The 22168-nt window shown below is 38.9% G+C and overlaps 1 protein-coding gene across 10 annotated transcripts in view; it reads right to left on the bottom strand.

The window, feature by feature from the left end:
* Positions 1 to 22168, bottom strand: part of CEP192 (centrosomal protein 192) — a 157370-nt gene that overhangs the window by 126710 nt on the left and 8492 nt on the right. For all 10 annotated transcript variants that reach the window (XR_005362717.1, XM_038543931.1, XM_038543935.1 and 7 more), the window contains exons 5-7: positions 13384 to 13559; positions 10076 to 10128; positions 8040 to 8160 (exon numbers count right to left, since the gene is read on the bottom strand). Coding sequence is in view for 9 of the 10 variants with exons in the window: in XM_038543931.1 (XP_038399859.1) it covers positions 8040 to 8160; positions 10076 to 10128; positions 13384 to 13559 (350 nt within the window). In the remaining variant the exon portion in view is untranslated. The remainder of the gene's footprint in view (positions 1 to 8039; positions 8161 to 10075; positions 10129 to 13383; positions 13560 to 22168) is intronic.

Raw genomic sequence — 22168 nt, 5'->3', positions numbered from 1 at the left:
AGACAAGATCACAAGACTGGGAGCTTGAAAAGAATAAAGATGGATAACCTTCTGATCAAAAAGACTTACCAAAAAGAAAAGGACCGAAATAAGTAAAATCATGAATGAGAGAGGAAAACACCAAAGAAATACAATTCTAAGAACATATTATGAGCAACTAAATGCCAACAAAGTAGACAATCTGGAAGAAATGGGTGCATTCCTAGAAACATATAACTACCACAACTGAAACAGAAGAAACAGAATACCTGAATAGACCCATAATCAGCAAAGAAATTGAAGCAGTCATCAAAAAATAAAGAACCAACAAGAGTCCAGGGCCAGATGGCTTCCCAGGGGAATTCTACCAAACATCTAAAGAAGAAATAATACATATTCTTCTGAATGTTTCAAAAAAATAGAAATGGAAGGACAAGTTCCGAACTCTTTCTCTAAAACCAGCATTACCTTGATCCCAAAACCAGACAAATCCCACAAAAAAGAGAATTATAGACCAATATCCCTGATGAACATGGATGCAGAATTTCTCACCAAACAACTAGCAAACAGGATCCAACAGTATATTAAAAAGGATTATTCACCATGACCAAGTGGGATTTATTCCTCGGCTGCAAAAGTTGTTCAACATCTGCAAATCAATCAATGTGAGAGATCACATCAATAAAAGGAAGGACAGGAACCATATGATCCTCTCAATAGATGCAGAAAAAGCATGTAACAAAGTACAGCATCCTTTCTTAAAACTCCACAGTTTGGGATCCCTGGGTGGCGCAGCGGTTTAGCGCCTGCCTTTGGCCCAGGGCGCGATCCTGGAGACCCGGGATCGAATTCCACGTCGGGCTCCCGGTGCATGGAGCCTGCTTCTCCCTCTGCCTATGTCTCTACCTCTCTCTCTCTCTGTGTGACTATCATAAATAAATAAAAATTAAAAAAAAAAACAAAACTCCAGTTTAATGACCAAGTGGGATTTATCCCCGGGATGCAAGGCTGGTTCAACACTCATAAAACAATCAATGTGATAGATCATATCAACAAGAGACAAAACAACAACCATATGATCCTCTCAATAGATGCAGAGAAAGCATTTGACAAAATACAGCATCCATTCTTGATCAAAACTCTTCAGAGTGTAGGGATAGAGGGAACATTCCTCAGCAAGTTAAAAGCCATCTACGAAAAGCCCACAGCAATTATCATTCTCAGTGGGGAAACAATGGGAGCTTTTCCCTTAAGATCAGGAACACAATAGGGATGTCCACTCTCACCACTGCTTTTCAACATAGTACTAGAAGTCCTAGCCTCAGGAATCAGGCAACAAAATAAATAAAAGGCATTCAAATTGGCAAAGAAAAAGTCAAACTCTCCCTCTTTGCAGATGACAGGACACTGTACATAGAAAACCCAAAAGACTCCACCCCAAGATTGCTAGAACTCATACAGCATTTTGGTAGCGTGGGAGGATACAAAATCAATACCCAGAAATCAGTGGCATTTCTATACACTGACAAGGAGACTGAAGAAAGAGAAATTAAGGAGTCAATCCCATTTACAACTGCACCCAAAAGCATAAGATACCTAGGAATAAACCTAACCAAAGAGGCTAAGGATCTAACCCTAAAAACTACAGAACACTTCTGAAAGAAATTGAGGAAGACATAAAGATGGAAAAAAATTCCATGCTCATGGATTGGAAGAATTAATATTGTGAAAATGTCTATGCTACCCAGGGCAACTTACACCTTCAATGCAATCCCTATCAAAATACCATGGACTTTCTTCAGAGAGTTGGAACAAATCATCTTGAGATTTGTGTGGAACCAGAAAAGACCCCTAATGTCCAGGGGAATACTGAAAAAGAAAACCAATGCCAAGAGAATCACAATGCCAGATTTCAAGCTATACTACAAAGCTGTGATCATCAAGACAGTATGGTACTGGCACAAAAACAGACACATAGATCAATGGAACAGAGAACCCAGAAATGGGCCCCCAACTCTATGGTCAACTAATATTTGACAAAGCAGGACAGAATATCCACTGGAAAAAGGACAGTCTCTTCAATAAATGGTGCTGGGAAAATTGGACAGCCACATGTGGAAGAATGAAACGAGACCATTCTCTTACACCAGACACAAAGAGAAACTCAAACTTGATGCAAGATCTAAATGTGAGACAAGAATCCATCAAAATCCTAGAGGAGAACACAGGCAACACCCTTTTTGAATTTGGCCACAGCGACTTCTTGCAAGATACATCTATGAAGACAAGGGAAACAAAAGCAAAAATGAATTATTAGGACTTAAGATAAAAAGCTTCTGCACAGCAAAATAAATGGTCAACAAAACTAAAAGACAACCTACAGAATGGGAGAAGATATTTGCAAATGACAGATCAGATAAAGGACTAGTATCCAAGTCTATAAAGAACTTACTGAACTCAACAGCAAAGAAACAAACAATCCAAACATGAAATAGGCAAATGACATGAACAGAAATTTCACAGAGGAAGACACAGACATGGCCAACAAGCACATGAGAAAATGCTCCGCATCACTTGCCATCAGGGAAATACAAATCAAAACTACAATGAGATCCCACCTCACACCAGTCAGAATGGGGAACATTAACAAGACAAGAAACCACTAATGTTGGAGAGTTGTGGAGAAAGGGGAACCCTCTTCTACTGTTGGTGGGAATGTGAACTGGTGCAGCCACTCTAGAAAACTGTGTGGAGGTTCCTCAAAGAGTTAAAACTGGAGCTACCCTATGACCCAGCAATTGCACTGCTGGGGATTTACCCCAAAGATACAGATGCAGTGAAACGGCAGGACACCGCACCCCAATGTTTATAGCAACAATGTCCACAATGGCCAAACTGTGGAAGGAGCCTTGGTGTCCATCGAAAGATGAATGGATAAAGAAGATGTGGTCTATATGTACAATGGAATATTACTCAGCCATTAGCAACGATGAATACCCACCTTTAACGTGGATAGAACTGGAGGGTATGATGCTGAGTGAAGTAAGTCAATCAGAGAAGGACAAACATTATATGGTCTCATTCATTTGGGAAATATAAAAAATAGTGAAAAGGAATAAAGGGGAAAGGACAGAAAATGAGTGGGAAATATCAGTGAGGGTGACAGAACATGAGAGACTCCTAACTCTGGGAAACGAACAAGGGATAGTGGAAGGAGAGGTGGATGGGGGGATGGGGTGACTGGGTGACGGGCACTGAGCATGGCACTTGACAGGATGAGCACTGGGTGTTATGCTATATCTTGGCAAACTGAACTCCAATTAAAAAAAATACCAAAAAATATACAAAAAATATACAATAAAAAAAATATACTCCACAGTGTAGGGATAGAGGGAAAATACTGCAATATCATAAAAGCCATCAAGGGAAAGTCCACAGCGAATATCATTCTCAATGGGGAAAAACTGAGAGCCTTTCCCCTAAGGCAGGAACACAACAGAAATGTCCACTCACCACTGTTGTTCAACGTAGTACTAGAAGTCCTAGCCTCAGCATCAAACAACAAAAAGAAATAAAAGGCACCCAAATCGGCAAAGTCATCACTCTTTGCATAGGACTTAACATTCTACGTGGAAAACCCCAAAGACTCTACCTCCAAATTGCTAGAAATCATTCAAGAATTCAGCAAAGTGGCAGGATACAAAAATCAATGCACAGAAATCAGTGGCATTTCTATACATCTCATTAGAAGAAAAATTAAAGAGTTGATCCCATTTACAATTGCACCCAAAACCATAAGATACCTACGAGTAAACCTAACCAAAGAAGCAAAGGACCTGTATGCAGGAAACTATAGAACACTCATGAAATTGAGGAAGACACAAAGGAAAAACATTCCATGCTCATGGATTGGAGAACAAAGATTGTTAAAATGTCTATGCTACTTAGAATAATCTGTACATTCAATGCAATACCTATCAAATTACCTTCAACTTTTTTCACAGAGCTGGAACAAACAATCCTAAAATTTGTATGGAAATAGAAAAGACCCCAAATAGCCAAAGGAATGTTGAAAAAGAAAACCAAAGCTGGTGGCATCACAATTCCAGACTTCAAGCTGTATTACAGAGCTCTCATCATCAAGACGGTATGGTACTGGCACAACCACAGACACAAAGATCAATGGACCAGAACAGAAAACACAGAAATGGAGCCTCAACTCTATGGTCAATCATCTTCAACAAAGCAGCAAAAAATATCTAATGGAAAAAAGTCTCTTCAACAAATGGTGCTGGGAAAATTAGGCAGCCACATGCAGAAGAATGACACTGGACCACTTTCTTACACTGTACAAAAAAATACTCAAAATTGATGAAAAAATTACAAAAATCCATCAAAATACTAGAAGACATAGGCAGCAACTCCTACAGACATCGGCCACTACAACTTTTTGCTAGATACATCTCCAAAGGCAAGAGAAACAAAGACAAAAATGAACTATCATCTAGATAAAAAATTAAAAGACAACCGACAGAATGGGAAAAGATATTTGCACATGTCCTATCAGATAAAGGGATAGTATCCAAAATCTATGAAGAACTTATCAAGCTCAACACCCAAAGAATAATCCAATTGAGCAATGGGCGGAAGACATGAACAGGCATTTCTCCAAAGACAGACAGACACATGGCCAACAGACACGTGAAAAAATGCTCAACATCACTTGCCATCAGGGAAATACAAATCAAAACCACAATGAGATACCACCTTTCACCAGTCAGAATGGCTAAAATTAACAAGTCAGAAAACAGAGGTTGGCAAGGATGTGGAGAAAGGGGAACCCTCTTGCACTGTTGGTGAGAATGCAAGCTGGTGCAGCCACTCTGGAAAACAATTTGTAGGTTCCTCAAAAAGTTGAAAAGAGCTACCCTAAAACCCTGCCATTGCACCATTAGGTATTTACCCCAAATATAAAAGTGTAGTGATCTGAAGAGGCACCTGCATCCCAATGTTTACAGCAGCAGTATCCACAATAGCCAAACTATGGAAAGAGCCCAGATGTCCATCGACAGACGAATGTATAAAAATGTGGTGTGTGTGTGTGTGTGTGTATATATATATATATATATATATATACACACATACACATACATACACACACGTACATACAATGGAATCCTTCTCATTCATCAAAAAATGAAATCTTGCCATTTGCAAAGACATGGATGGATCTAGAGGATATTACGCTGAGTGAAATAAATCAATCAGAGAAAGAATTGTCATATGATCTCACTCATATGTGGAATTTAACAAAACAGAGGATCATAGGAGAAGAGAGAAAAAATGAAGACAAAATCAGAGAGGGAGACAAACTATAAGAGACTTAATCACAGGAAACAAACTGAGGAGGGGTGGGGGTGGGGGAAATAGGGTAACTGGGTAATGAACATTAAGGAGGGCACATGATGTAATGAGCACTGGGTGTTATAGAAGACTGATAAATCACGGAACTCTACCTCTGAAACTAATAATACACCATGTAAGTTAGCTGATTTTTAAAAAAAAATTTAATTAAAAAAAAAATTTAATTAAAAAATGAGAAAAATATAAGCAAAAATTTTAACCCAATCAAAAAAAACATACACAAATAGTAACTCATTTTTTACAAACAGTAATTCAAAGGGCTATATGCACACTCCTATGTTTACTGCCTCATTATTTACAATAGCCTAACTATGGAAGCAGCTCAAGTGTCTATCCATTGATGAATGGATACCAAAGATGTGGTCCACACACCCGCAGGAATACTACCCATAAAAGAAAATAAGAAATAAAATAAAATAAAATAAAAAATAAAATAAAATAAAATAAAATAAAATAAAATAAAATAAAATCCTGGGCCACCTGGATAGCTTAAGCACCTGCCTTCAGCTCAGGTCATGATCTGATTGGGCTCCTACTCAGTGGAGAGTCTGCTTCTTCTATCCCTTCCCCCTTCTTGCACTGCCTCTTTCTCCCAAATAATAATAAAAATCCTTTGTAAAAAAAAAAATTAATATAAAAAAAGAATAAAATGTTGCCATTTTGAACAACATGGATCAAGCTAGAATCTATTATGTTAAGTGAAATAAGGTAATCACAGAAAGAACTACCATATGACTCTATTCCTATGTGAAATTTAAAAACAAAACAAACAAGCTAAGGGGAAAACAAAGTGAAAGGGGGACAAACTGAGAAACAGACTTTTAATTCCAGAGAACAAACTGATGGTCACCAGAGGGAAGGGTGGTGGAAAGCCGTGAAATAGGTAATGTAGAGCACACTTCTCATGATAAACACGAAGTAAGGCACAAAACTGATTAAATCACTCTATTGCATACCTGAAAGTAATATAACACTGTATGTTAACTATACTGGAATTAAAAAAAAAAGTCAATAAAACACATGGGTCAACAGTCCATGTAAATTTAACATCCATGTAATGAAAAAACTATTCATAACTTCAGTCTATAAATCATTATGAGCCTTCTAATACAAACTAAACATTTAATCTTCTTTGAGAGAATAGCACAGAAAAAAATTCTGGCATATGGCAAAAGTTAGAATGAATGTGGCATCAAAGATCAGTGGGAAAAGTGTAGGTTCCTTAGAAAACAGTGTGCCAGTGGGTAACTATCAAAAGGGACAGATAAGCCTGTAACAGGAGAAGTAAAAAAAAATATTTTTGGTGAGTTAATGATTAAGTATAAAATGAAACTTCAAACAATACCTGATATTGAGAAAGAAGCAACTAAGGAAAAAATATATAGCAAAGTTGAATACCAAGAGATACGAAAAAAATTACTCAACTCCCATCAAAACCAAAAAGTTGTAAATAAACAAAACACTAGCAGTGGTTTTTAGTGTTCTAACACCCAGTCCAGCAAAGCCAGGATAAATACTAGGACTCTCAAGCACTAGTAACAGTAATATAATTTGTCACTGCCTTTTCAAGAGGATAATTTTGCAGTCAGCATTAAGAGCCTTAAAAATGGGGAACCCTGGGTGGCGCAGCGGTTTGGTGCCTGCCTTTGGCCCAGGCGCGATCCTGGAGACCCGGGATCGAATCCCACGTCGGGCTCCCGGTGCATGGAGCCTGCTTCTCCCTCTGCCTATGTCTCTGCCTCTCTCTCTCTCTCTCTCTCTGTGACTATCATAAATAAATAAAAAAATTAAAAAAAAAGAGCCTTAAAAATGCTCATAATTTTTTACTTAGGTATTTCACCTCTAAAAATCTAGCCTACTAAAACAAAGATCTGTCTGAATTTAATGATTCCTTATTCACAATTCCATAATCCAAATATACCTACAAACTTTGGTAGCAAAACCTATCCTGAATTTATAATATTTATTTATCCCACTCAGCTCATCAGCCTGGCCTTCAAACCTGTCATTAATTTGGTCCCTTCCTACTCTTTTGAGTTTACTTCCCAAAATAGCCACACAAAACCACAAGAGTTTGGCTATTCTCCAATCATGGCCTAAAATGTCTCCTGGGGCCTTTATTGAAGTCCTGAAAAACACTTCTCTCTTCCTAAATATATATTAAGGCCTATCATGGGTATTTTCAAGAAAAAGGAAAAATTGCATCCCCTTTTAATAAAGCTTCACAGATACCTTCCTCAATCAGAACTTGTCACCCTCCTAGGATTCCTGCACAATTTGTACTGTTGAGATACAGTTACTGTAGTCAGAGGGTTAGCTGTGCATCAATTTTCTTACTTGGCAGACCTTTCAGAGGCTAAGTATTTCATTGTTCCCCCAATTTTTTAATATAGTGCTTTATACTCTGTATCCTAATGATAACAAACTGAGGGATGAGCATAATCATATCAGGTTTCATAGTAAATTTTAAAAAGTTCCATCACTCAACAGAAGCAGCAATCTGAGTGCTGGTAGGGAGCAGTGAAAGGAGAAAACAAAGAAACCAAAAGCTGGCAAAGTAACTACTGAAACAAAGACGAAGGAAGATGTGGCGTAGCCAGGTAAGGACTAGGAAAACACAAGTCACTTTACAGTACCAGAAGAATCCTCCAAGCTTCTCAGTGATGGAAGTTTCTCATTTTCTAATAAACTAGTGTGGCTTAAGTCACTGTGTGGATTCTTGTCTTCAAAAGGTCTTCCAGCATGAGGAACAACAATCTACAAGAAATAAAACACAAGTAACAGAAGCAAACTCACTACTCTGAAGACCACAGTACAAGGTTGCAAAAAGGACCACTAATGTGCTCAGTATTTGTAATTCACAACTTAGGCAACAAAGGTCTACCTGTTTTATGTGTATCAGTAACTCTCCTTGACCCCATGCCACCCTCCTCTCCTGATCCACTCACTGAGACATTAGTAAAATTTAATATCTCATATTGTATGCACAAGCTCAAAAGACCTAGTCATATAGTTAGTATACTAATACCCAACTGAATTTGAACAATACAAGGCTTGGGGTAGGAAGTGAAGGTAACAGCCAAGTTGGACTCTGCAACTTACGATGGCATTGCTGAGTTTCCTGTTCCTCAACCCAGGGACCACATAATCCTAAGAGCACACAGCAGTTTATTAAGGGCATTCAAGGCCCAGAATAAAAGAGAACATTGCCTTCTATGTGTCAATTTTATTTCACAATCATATTAAATATATGTCAGACATGGCCATCTTTAAAATTAGATTTATGCTCACCAACACACACACACACACACACACACACACACACACACACACACGTCAAATGCAGTAATAGCTCCCTCTGGTCTATGTTTCCTAACATTTTTTTTTTCCTCTTGCTCTTCCTTTATCATCTCCCTTTTATCAAGTATCTCATGTTTCTATACTTGCTTTGCTGCTTTCCAGTGTTATGGTCCCTCCCTTACTATCAGTGGCTTTTAATACTTTTTGGAAGTCAATTCTTCAGCCATCCTAAAAAACAAATTTCCTACCATGAAGATAAGTTATGTTCTTTCCCTTGAGAAACTATGGCATTCTAAATGTTCAAGAAATCATGCTTTCTGACTTAATTTCAATTTGACTACACCTGAATTTCCTTTAAAAGGCACCTCTCAAATTTGAAAGTTTGTTAATACAAGTAGCAAGTGTATAGAGCAGGGGTCAGCAAACATTTTCTGTAGAGTCAGCTAGCAAGATTTCGGGTTTTGTCTGCCTTACAGTCTCTGTCACAAATTCTCAACTCGGCTATCATAGCACAAAGCAGCCCTAAACAATGGGTATGGCTGTGTTACAACAAAACTTTACAGAAATGGGCAGATCGGATTTGGACAATAAGGTACGGATTGCCAACCTGTAGCACAGAGAAATAACTCTTTAGACCTCTTTGTTTATAAAATATAAATACAAGACTCCAGACTTGAAATTCCTGCCAATGGTTTGTGTTGGACACGAACTACTGCTCTGCTAAGCATCTTTTCCTTTGAGGAGCTCATCTCTTTTTACATATGTGGACCTGGGGGAGGGGGGTTGTCAGCTGCACTCCAATCTGTGTGTAAACACACACAGAAGCAGCCTGAGTCCAGGCTCAACAAACAGTATTCTATTCCAACTTACCCCTTGGAACAGTGACTTAACATAGAGAAGAACATAGGACCCTACTGAGCTCCTTATAGTTGTCATCCTTTTCTTTCTTTTTTTAATTTACTCTCAAAGGAAGATCACAGTCTTCTTTTTATCACGAATATTAAGAATGTAGCCTTGGATTGCCCACAAGTGAAGATACCTCTTAATCAATTACTGAGTACCAACCATGTGCCAGGCACCCAAGATAAAATAAATGAAACAGAGAGAAACCCTTTCCCTCCCAGAGCCATTATTTTAGAGGCAGCCAGCAAGGGGTGAAGTAGAGCAAAGGTGGCAAAGTCCTGATGACACATGAAACCCTGGACCAGGACTGCTCTCATGTCCTGGTTACTTGAAGCAGTAACATGGATTTCTGCTATTTAAAGTACAAGACTTTAACTAATATTACTACTATCTAACACCTGCATCTGTGAAACAGGACCTTGTACTCTCTCAATAACACTCCAGAAATTGATAATATATGAAAGATTACCTTGTTGTCCTTATTCTTCAACCATGATTGTAAACAAACATCAACAGGTGAATCTGTTTGAGAAAAAAATTATTTTATCAACTAAATACCCAACAATCCCTAAAAATAGCAAATTAATGAACTAAACACATATTTTCCCGTTAAGCAGAATAGAGCACTTTTAAATGATAGTATAGGAACTTACCACGGGTCAGTTAAACTGTCAGGGTTGGAAAGTATGAAAAATTATACATGTGCCCCCCTCCCCTCAAAAAAAAACTTGACTATGAATCAAGACTTTGAAGCTAACTTTTGCTTTATAGAGGGAAAAGAAAAACAAGAAAAATGACAGCCATGCCTAAGCATATAGACAAATCCAAATCATGGGACAATTTACAGGATGACAAATCATGAGACAATCTACAGGTGACTGACCAAGCTTTTTTCACAGGCACTTAGGACATACAATAAATAATGTACCATAAGATAATCTTCTCTGGACTCCAATTCAAGCAAACCAACCCAGATAATTAGTAAAATGAATATGGACTAGAGTGCTATATGATAATAAAAGAACTGTTAAGTATGTTAGCAATATTAACGGAACTGTGGGGGCAGCCCCAGTGGCTCAGTGGTTTAGCGCCGCCTTCAGCCCAGGGTGTGATCCTGGAGACCCGGGATCAAGTCCCACATCAGGCTCCCTGCATGTAGCCTGCTTCTCCCTCTGCCTGTGTTTCTGCCTCTTTCTCTGTGTCTGTCATGAATAAATAAATAAAACCTTAAAAAAAAAAAAAGGGAAAAAAAATAACTGTGGTTATATAAGCAAATGTCTATTTGTCTAAAATATCTAGGAATAAAATGAATTAGGAATTTTAAAATACCAGAAAAAAGTAATAAAAAAAAAAGAAGGGATAAAGCAAGTATGAAGTAAATCTTATACTAACTGACATTGTCGGTAAGTAGGAGTTTTTTTTTAAAGAAATAAAATTTGCCTAGCGTGAAATCACCACCTCCCTAAAGCATACAATTCAGTGGTTTTTAGTATATTCTCAAGGTTGTATTTTCATCACTCCAGAAAGAAACACTATACCACTAGCAGTCACTCCCCACTCTCCCCTTCCCCTGGGGACCACTAATCTACTGACTCTATGGATTTTGTTGATTCATAGTCTACAGATGTCTGTGAATGAGTCTTACAACACATGGCTTTTTTTTTTTTAAGATTATTTATTCATTCATTCATTCATTTATTCATTCATTCATTCAGAGAGAGAGGGAGAGAGAGAGGCAGAGACACAAGCAGAAGGAGAAGCAGGCTCCACGCAGGAAGCCCGATGTGGGACTCGATCCCGGGTCTCCAAGATCACACTCCAGGCTGCAGGCAGCGCTAAACCGCTGCGCCACTGGGGCTGCCCAACACATGGCCTTTTGTATCTGTCTTCCTTCACTTAGCTTAATGTTTTCAAAATTCATCCATATTACAGTACATATCAATACTTCATTCCTTTTTATGGCTCAGTAATACTCCACTGTATGGACACACTATATATTGTTTATCCAGTCATCAGTTGATGGAAATTTGAGTTGTTCCCACTCTTTTGCTATTGTGATTACTGCTGCGATGAATATTCATGTTCAAGGATTTGGTTGGACATATTTTCCATTTCTCTTGGGTATACACCTAGTACTAGAACTGCTGGCTAATATGATAGTGCTACATTTAACGTTTTGAAGAACTGTCAAACTACTTTCAAAGCAACTACATCATTTTACATGCCCACCAGCACCAGATGAGAGTTTTAATTTCTCCATATCCTCACCAACACTTGCTATTTTCCATCTCTTTGATTATCCCTATTATAGTAGGTGCAAAGTAATTATCTCATGGTTTTGATGTGTATTTCCCTGATGACTAAAGATGTTAAAATCATTTCATGTGTTCACTGGCCATTTTACAACTTCTTTAGACAAATGTCCATTGAAATCCTTTGTCTGTTATACAGTATTGGTTTTTGGTCTTTTTGTTTTATTGAATCGTAAGACACGTATTCTGGATGCCAGTCCCTTACCATATATGTGATTTGCAAATATTCTCTTCCATCTTTGTGCTGCCTTTTCACTGTTTTGAAGTCTTTTGAGGCACAAGAGTTTAATTTCAATGAAGTCCAATTTACCAATTTTTTCTTTTGTTGTTTTTAAGTGTGAGGAATTAATGCCATTCTCACTATGTTTATACATATTTGACACTTTTCATCAAGAGAAATACAAACACCCATTAAGATTTTTAACAAACAGGGATGCTTGGGTGGCTCAGTGGTTGAGCATCTGCCTTTGGCTCAGGGCGTGATCCTGGAGTCCCAGGATCGAGTCCCACATTGGGCTTCCTGCATGGAGCCTGCTTCTCCCTCTGCCTATGTCTCTGCCTCTCTCATGAATAAATAAATAAAATCTTAAAAAAAAAAAAGAAAGATTTTTAACAAACATACAAAAGTACCTTCCACTCATCAATCCTATAACATGGGCATAAGTACTAAACCACAAAGTTTGGAATGATATGCTATCTTCACTACATAAAAATACAATACATAGTTTAAAATACCTAGCTTTAATTTATCTGATAATTTCTCTGAATATAGAGTACTTAGAAGCAATCAGAAAGCAGATTTTTTTTTTTTTTTACAATTTACATTTCCCCCTCATTCCCATAGTTTTTCTTTTTTTAGTAGATTTTATGTATTCATGAGAGACACAGAGAAAGAGACAGAGACATAGAGGGAGAAGCAGGTTCCATGCAGGGAGCCTGATGCAGGACTCAATCCCAGGACCCCAAAGTCACGCCCTGAGCCAAAGGCAGATGCTCAACCACTGAGCCATCCAGGAATCCCTATTTTTATAGTTTCTTTGCCAGATCCAATTTGATAGCAATTGTTCAAAATGACTCCAAAGCATTCAACTTGGTTTTCTTATAAACAATTTTTTTTAGAATTTATAATTCACCAACTTATATAAAATTAAATTTAGGAACAAAAATGACTAGTAGTAATATAAATTGATTGGTGGGGTGAGGATGTGAAAGATATGTCTTGAACACAATGTGTGCTGTGGCCACCTGACAGCATGGTTTCCAAAGGAAAGGAAACCTTAATCAGTGAAGACAATTAGAAGATTACCCAAGAGACCTTTTCCTGTAAAAATATTAACAGGTAATTGCCAAACCATAAGTGTTTTCAGTTTACCGTATCATAGCTTAAGATAAACACCAAAGATAGACAAATGAGAAAGGAAATTTAAATATATACATTAGGAAGTAATTTCTACAAGTTCAGTACCTTGCATTTGTTCCAGTGGTGAAATCCTATCATAAGGATCTTGGCTCTGCAAGGGTTTTGCAGTTGTAGCTTGCTCCTCTCCTGTTCTTGTTATATCACTTTGCAAAGAAGACTCTCCAAGAGCAGCATCTGACAAATGTTTACCCTCTATAGGATTTTTTTTCTTAGAGATAGAACTTATCAGAAAACAAATAAATAAAATATTGATTAGCCAGTTATGTATTTAATCTCTGAAAAAGAAAAAAAATGAATACAGTGAAAAGAAAAATTTCTAGGACCACCCAGAAACTGAAATTGGCTCCACTGCAGGGGCCCTGGGAACTGCACACCATTTTGGATCCAGATATACACGGTCTACCAAAATCAAATACATCATCACATTGCTATTCTGCCTTTCAAGTGATAAAAAGGTTTTTTTCTTTCCTAACTAAGTATCTCTGAATCTATCACACGTGGAGAAAAACTCAGCTTTCTAAAAACAATAGACTTAAAAGGATATGAGCATATTTGCCAAAAAGCGGATTCTCTGAATTATTAAATGCTTTAAAAGTTTTACTTTTAGCCTCTGCCACTGGCCTGTCCCCATTTTTGTATCTTTGTTGTTTTATATATGGATGACAATGTTTTTCCTTAAAGGCAATTTTCCTCCCAATCTTCTGCAAAAGCTTTTGGGTGTCTAATGCAGCTCCAAAGCCTTTGACCAGCAAGAGGAGGAGTATGATAAGCTTTTTAAAGAAAGCCCTCTAGATGTAATAAATTCATCATCTGACACACTGATACCTAGGGCCAGGCTTAAATCTGACTATGATGGATGAAAAGACGACAGTCCTCCCATATATTCCAAGTGCTAACCCTCTGTGCTGAGGCAACTCCCCACTCTAATTTACCTCCCAGTTTCTCCATCTCTGTATTGGGACTGTAATACACAGAAAGCCACCACCAACAGCTCAATCCAAAGGTGCATTCACAGGTGGATAAAGAAAAGTTTCATCAGAAACAGAAGCTGATTAAAACAGAAGGTAGGGATAGGTGGAAAGACTATAAATGGATACAAAGTTGTATGATAGAGAAGAGAGAAAAAGAGGTGTGTGGGGGGGTATGTACAACAAAGAAACTGACAAAATGAAAGGGTAATCTATAGCATGGGAGAAAAGAACTGTAAATCATATCTAATAAAGGGATAATATCCAAAATATATAAAGAACTCCTACAACTCAACAACTAAAACAAAAAACAAAAAAACAAAACAAAAAACAAAAAAACAAAAACAAAAAAACAAAACAAAACAAAAAACCAAGCAAACAATATGATTAAAAAATGGGTGGATTTGAAAATATTTTTCCAAAGACATACAGATAACCAACAGGTACAGGAAAAGATCTTCATCACTAATCATCAAGGAAATGCAAATCAGTACCACAATGAGACATCACCTAGTACCTGTTATAATAACTTTCTTTTTTAATATTTTATTTATTTAACTGAGAGAGGGAACACAAGCAGGCAGAGTGGCAGGCAGAGGGAGAAGCAGGCTCCCCACTCAGCAGGGAGCACAATGACATGGAGGTTCAATTCTAGGGCCCCAGGGTCATGACTCGAGCAGAAGGCAGATGCTTAACTGACTGAGCCAACCAGGCACCCTATAATAACTATTATCAAAAGACAAGAAATAGAGACACCTGGGTGGCTCAGTGGTTGCGCGTCTGCCTTTGGCTCAGGTCGTGATCCCAGAGTCCTGGGATGGAGTCCCACATCGGGCTCCCCACAGGGAGCCTGCTTCTCCCTCTGCCTGTGTCTCTGCGTCACTGTCTCTCTCATGAACAAATAAATAAAATCTTTAAAAAACGAAAAAAAGACAAGAAATAACAAGTGTTTGTGAGGATGTGCACTGCTGGGGGAAATGTACACTGGGAATGTAAACTGTTGCAGTCACTATGGAAAACAAATGGAGGTTCTTTAAAAATTAAAAATAAAACTACCACATGATCCAGCAATCCCACTTTAGGGTATTTATCCAAAGAAAACTAAAATACTAACTCAAAAAGATATATGGTACCCATGTTCACTGCAGCATTATTTTTTTTAAAGATTTATTTATTTATTTATTTACATATGATAGACAGAGAGAGAGAGGCAGAGACACAGGAGGAGGGAGAAGCAGGCTCCATGCCAGGAGCCCGACACGGGACTCGATCCCGGGACTCCAGGGTTGCGCCCTGGGCCAAAGGCAGGCGTTAAACCGCTGAGCCACCCAGGGATCCCCACACTGCAGCATTATTTACAATAATCAAGACGGAAACAACCTAAGTGTCCACTGATAGATGAATGAAAAAAATGTTGTATATATACATAATGGGGTACTATTCAGCCATAAAAAAAAAAAGAAGGAAGTCTTGCCATTTGTAATACCATGGATGGATTTTAAGGGTGTTACAATAAGAGAAGACAAATACCACATAACCTCATTTATATGTAAAACCTAAAAATAAAAGCAAAAAGCTAAGCTTATAGCTACAGAAAATAGATTAATGGTTCCCAGAGGTGGGGGACCAGGGGTAGGAGAAATGGGTAAAGAGAGTCAAAAGGTACAAACTTTCAGATATAACTAAGTCACGTGGATATAATGTATAGCATGGTGACTACAGGTAATAACACTGTATTGCAAATTTGAAAGTTCTTAAGAGAGTAGTAAATCTAAAGAGTTCTCATCACAAGAAAAAAAATTTCTGTAATTATGTAAGGTGACAGATATTAACTGGACTTGTGTTGATCATTTCATAGTATATACAAATATTGAATCATTACACTGTACAACTAAAACTAACAAGGTTATATGTCAATTATATTTCAAATAAATAAAAATAATCTGAAGGGGAAAAGAAAGATCATAAAAATCCCTATGTGTCATACGAAAAAAAAAAAAAGGTGGTGGGGAAGGCAAGATGGTGACATGAAATAAAAAACAAGTCATGACATTTAGGTTAATTTTAAATTTTTTTTTATGATAGTCAGAGAGAGAGAGAGAGAGGCAGAGACACAGGCAGAGGGAGAAGCAGGCTCCATGCACTGGGAGCCCGACGTGGGATTCGATCCCGGGTCTCCAGGATCGCACCCTGGGCCAAAGGCAGGCGCTAAACTGCTGTGCCACCCAGGGATCCCTTAATTTTATATTTTAAAGGCCCCCTCACTCCAAGAAGAGCATGTGCGCTTTACCCTTGAACAAGATGGGGGTTAGGAACACCGACCTCCTGCATAATTAGAAATCCATGTCTAACTTTTGACTCCCCCAAAACTTAACTACTGAATTCAACTACTGTTAACTAGAAGCCTTACATGTAATATATGCAATTAACCCACACTTTGTATATGTATTATATACAATATTCTTATAATAAAGTTAGAGAAAAGAAAATCTATTAAGAAAATTATAAAGAAAATACATTTATAGTACAATATACTTATTGAAACAGATCTGCATATAAGTGGACCCATGCAGTTCAAGGGTCAACTGTAGTGTGACCATTAGAACTTTATGATAACACAGCCAGTTATATTAACCGCCTCCCCCTAAATCCACTTCCTCAAAACTATACATATCTATCACTTATTTTCATTAGCCCATCAAAATTCTTCAAACTAAGTCAAATAGTAGGTAAAATAACCTTCAAGTAAAAGTGACAAAAGTGGGATGCCTGGGTGGCTCAGCAGTTGAACGTCTGCCTTTGGCTCAGGGCATGATCCCGGAGTCCCAAGATTGAGTCCCACATCAGGCTCCCTGCAGGGAGCCTGCTTCTCCCTCTGCCTCTCTCTGTGTCTCTCAAGAATGAATAAATAAAATCTTAAAAAAAAAAGTGACAAAAGTAACTTCTAGGAGTGCATGAAAATGACAGTAAGGACATCTATAAAAGTGAAGCAATCTGGATGAGAGCCACCAATCCTAGCCAAGCTTATCTCAGATTCTAAAATCTGAAAAGCAGATGGGTTATGTAGAAGAAATGAAAGTTGTGGCCCAGAACAAGAACAAAAGGGCCTGGAAGCAGAAAACAAATTTGCTAGGAAGAACTGCAGAAATGTTTCCGGACTACAGTAGAAGAGAAGGCAGAAGGGAGTCCAGAGGGAGAGGCTGAGTTAAAGTCTGTCAGATGCCCATGCTGGGCAATATTCCACTCCTGCTCCCCAACCCATACAAACAAAACAGCAGAGTCAACATGATGCTACACACCTAGGAAGGTTCTTTGCCAGAAAAGGCATAGAACTGGCTGTGCAGAGTGAAACTATGGTGGTGGTAGCAGCATTAAACACCTAGCATGAATGGAAGGCTCCTCAGCCTGCTCACCCTAAGACGAAGCCATCCAGGAAAATTGCCCAGCTCACATGAGGACCTAACAGAAATGAGACCCGGATACCTGCGAGCCTGCACTAGCAACCTAAGAGACAGCCATAAATCAAATGACGGAGAAGCAGCAGCTTGGAGGATAAAAATAAAGATGAACAAAGTAAACAATCCCAGAGACAATAATAATTTATAGAACTTCAAAAAATCTCAATTAGAATTCTCAGAAAACATTGAAGTAGCTATTACACCCACAAAAAGGAGCCATTATAAAAAATAAAATAATAAAAAAAAAAAAGACCAGAAAAAAGAGCTCTCAAAATTATGACTGCCAAATGATTTAATAGAAGGGTAGGGGAAAAAAAATTAGGAACTTTATTTAGAACATTGTCTATTTGCACTGAAACAAAACAAAACCAATCATTATGTGGTTTCACTCACACGGGGAATATAAAAAATAGTGAAAGGGATTATACGGGAAAGACAAAATGAGTGGGGAAAAATTAGGGTGACAAAACATGAGAGACTCCTAACTCTGGGAAATGAACAAGAGGTAGTGGAAGGGGTGGTAGGAAGGGGGATGGGGTGACTGGGGGCAGTGAGGGGGGCACTTGATAGGATGAGCACTGGGTGTTATATGTTGGCAAATCGAACTTCAATAAAAATATATATATTTAAAAAAATAAAATAACAAAAAAGGGAAAAAAAACAATAGAAATAGACCAACCCATGCAATCCAAAACCATAATCTCAAAGAAAAATAAAAAATTACCAAAGTAATAATAATTATTATTATTACTTGTGTCCTATCTAGAATGAAAGGACACAAATCTCTGGATTGGGGAAGCCTGACTGGCTCAGTGGTTAAGTGTCTGCCTTTGGCTCAGGTCGTGATCCTGGGATCCTGGATCGATCCCACATTGGGCTCCCTGAGAGGAGCCTGCTTCTCCCTCTGCCTGTGTCTCTGCCTCTCTCCCTGGGTCTCTCGTGAATAAATAAAATCTTAAAATATATATATCAGGATTGATGCCAATTAGCATTTAGTTGAGGTGGGGCATAACCACCCAGACTCAGAAAGATTCTGAGAATTTCCAGGGAGAAAAAATTTCATTTACAAATGGTCAAGTACCAAAATGACATCAGGCTTCTCACACTATGTAACAATGCCTTCAAGATTTTGTGAAAGTTTTTTTATTTTTGTGAAAGTTACTTTCATCTTTGAATCCTATCCTCAGCTAAAATATTCATTGATTCCAAAGTTAGAATAAGGGTATTATTAAAACATAAATTCCAGCCTCCCCCAGAAGGAGCCACAGAAGCCATCCTTCACATATGGACTAAGAACATGCCTCTGCAGGCTGTGCACCCACCATGACAGCAGCCACAGGAAGTCCTGGCTCTCAGACTAACAACCCCGATCTTCAGACTACTCAATGCAGGCAAGGAATAGCCCCAAAGCACTTGCCTCTACCCAATGAAAGTCTAGAGTGAGGCCACCAGTACAGAGCATCTAGGCCACCCTACCAGGTCTCTTATCTTCCATTAACAGCAAGAGACAAGACCACGTCCCAGATCTCCTAATCCTCATCAAAGAGTGAAGAGGTTACTTCCAATATTCTCCTCCTGTCTCCCCCATGTCTCCTGTCTCATTGCCAACATCAGTTTGGTGGGACCAACTTCATGATGCCCTTCACCAAGCCCAGGACTCCTTACTGCTGACATTTGAAGTCCCTTTCACTTCATCTCTCCAGGAAAAATTAGGATGTCCTATGAGGACAATGACCCCCTTAAACACTGGCAAATGGAGACTGTCCGTCTCTCCCACAGCCTTGGAATCACTGGGCATGGAGATGGAATATGAGTCTCCATCAGCATGTCCCCTCAGTACAACTTCCAGATCACCTTTACTAAAGCCCCCTAGCTTGGGAGTCACCTATCACCCCCTTATGTCATCTGCCTTAATACCTCAACTCTGTAATCCTTTGATGCAACCCAAGCCCCCAATCCACTCCTACAACCACATCTCACACTCCCTCGCCCTTCTGCTATCCTCGCCTCTTCCTTAACCTAAACCTCATGGCCGATCTTCACACACCCTCAACTTCCTCATCCCTCACTGCTTTCATCAAACCACAAGCCTAGTTAAAGCCAGCTCTCTCCTCATACCTTGCCAGCAACCCCTACAGCTGAATGGGGTTGGAGAAAACATCACAATCACACTAGATCCATGACACGACCCTCAAGTGGGACTGACTCCTCATGCTGACATGCCACTATTTCCCTCTCCGCTCACTCTCCTACAGGCCCATGACCATCTACACCTCCCTTCTCCTCTACCCTGAGTGGATGTCATGGCTCCTACTGCACTGAGACCCTGAACCCTGAAAAGGCAACTTTCCCAGCTTCTTAACACCACATGCACCCACACACTCTGCCTTCCCACCTGCTAACACAGAGAAATTATCCACAGTCCTCCCTCTACAGTCATTTCCTTCCACAGCACACTGGATCCCCGCTTCTCCTATTTTTGTAAAGGTGTTGCTCCACCAATTCCCTTCTTTTACATAATCAGATTTTCCTTTTCCAGATCATTCCTATGACCATGTAAACATGCAGTAACTTCTCCCACCACAAAAGACCCATTTGGCAGCAAACTCACCATCTCGAATACTCACCCCCATTCGCTCCTAAACTCACTCTCCTATGCTACTATGCCTCTTCCTCCTTCCACCAAAACCACTTGTCAGGATTACCAACAACCTAACCTACACTAACTCCAATTGTCACTTCCTAGACCTCATTTTATTGAGCACATTGGATCCTGTCTCTTCTTTTACATAAGTTCTTTCTGTGGCTTCTGAGACAGTTTTCTTCCTGGCTCCAGCCACTAATCCTCAATCTCTATATCCATCCCTCCCCTCCCAACTAAACATGGAAGTGTCCCAACATGGCGCTCTGGTGCTCCTCTCCAACTACCCCACCCCTTTGATAATCTAGCCTCCTAAGTGGTCTTTCTGCTAACAGGTTTGCCTCCGATCAATCTATTTACTGTAGCCAGAGTGAAACTTTGAAGACATAACCCTCTAATGGTTTCCACCTTTCAAAATCCTTGCTCACTCCATGGCAGCCTCCTTTCTGCTATTTGAACACAGGTATGCTCCTTAGTGCAGCCTCCACCTAAAATCCTCTTCATCCTAACGTCTACATGGCTGTCTCCTTCAAGTCTTTTTAACATTTTATTTATTTGAGAGAGAGGGAGAGAGTGAGTATACAAAAGCAGGGGGAGCAGCAGAGGGAGAGGGAGAAGCAGTCCCCCTGTGGAGCAGGGAGCCCATGCAGGACTCGATCCCAGGACCCTGGGATCATGACCCGAGCCAAAGGCAGAGGCTTAACTGACTAAGCCACCCAGGTGCCGTAGGCCTCCTTCAAGTCTTTGCTCATATTTTACACCTCCTCAATGAGGCCCATACTGACCACTCCCTTCAGCTCACCGAATTATCCTCCTTATCATGTTCTTTTCTAGCACTTTTCCCTTCAAGTATACTATAAAACGGATACATTTTTAATGTCTTTTTGTTTAACATCTGTTCCAGTATTTCTCAAGTACTTAAGAGAAGTACCAGCACACAGTAGGTACTCGGTCAAAAATACACAAGGAATCAATGAGTTTTCAAAAAGTTAACATCTTTAATATACAGAAAGCATCCAAATGTTACCAAGAAGCAAATTCACAACAAAACTGTAAGTAATGAATAAACATTAAAGTATGTTCAATTCCATAAACACTCCATTATGAATTCAAACAAAGAAAACTTTAGAATACCTAAAATACCACCAGCAAGAGATAACTACCATTTATTTACATTTTGGTATACAGCCTTCCAGATTTTCTTCTATGCATTTATGCATGTGTACCAATTTTTTTACTTCTAAAAGCAAGGAATAAAAATACCACCAAATGCTAGGGAGGGCTCCAAGAAGTAGGCATGCTCATGTACATCTTTTAGTGGGAGCATAAAGTTCATGGGATCATGAACCCATTTCAGGCCTGGCGCTGAGCAGGGCATCTGTTTCTTGTCCCTCTGCCCCTCTCCTGCTCCTGTTTTCGCTCTAATAAAATAAAATCTTAAAAAAAAAAAAAGAAAGAAAGCAGACTGGGACTATAGATAATCAATGGCTATTCTCTCATTTTTTTAAGATCTTATATTTAAGTAATCTCTACACCCAACATGGGCCTCAAAACCCTGAGATCAAGAGTTGCATGCTCTACAGACTAAGCCAGTCAGGTGCCTGAAGACTATTTTCTAGTTAGTAAGATTACAGACTTATGGTCTTCCTGATAGGTCTCTGTATTTTCTGCTTTTTAAAATGAGCTTCTAAAAAAAATAAATAAAAATAAAATGAGCTTCTATTACTTTTGGAATGAGAAAAATATTTTGAAAAGCTAAAAAA

This window comes from Canis lupus, chromosome 7, assembly GCF_011100685.1.
Source record: "Canis lupus familiaris isolate Mischka breed German Shepherd chromosome 7, alternate assembly UU_Cfam_GSD_1.0, whole genome shotgun sequence".
Taxonomy (NCBI): Eukaryota; Metazoa; Chordata; class Mammalia; order Carnivora; family Canidae; genus Canis; species Canis lupus.
The sequence above is the reverse complement of the archived record's forward strand: the minus strand, read 5'-3'. Positions and strand labels throughout refer to the sequence as shown.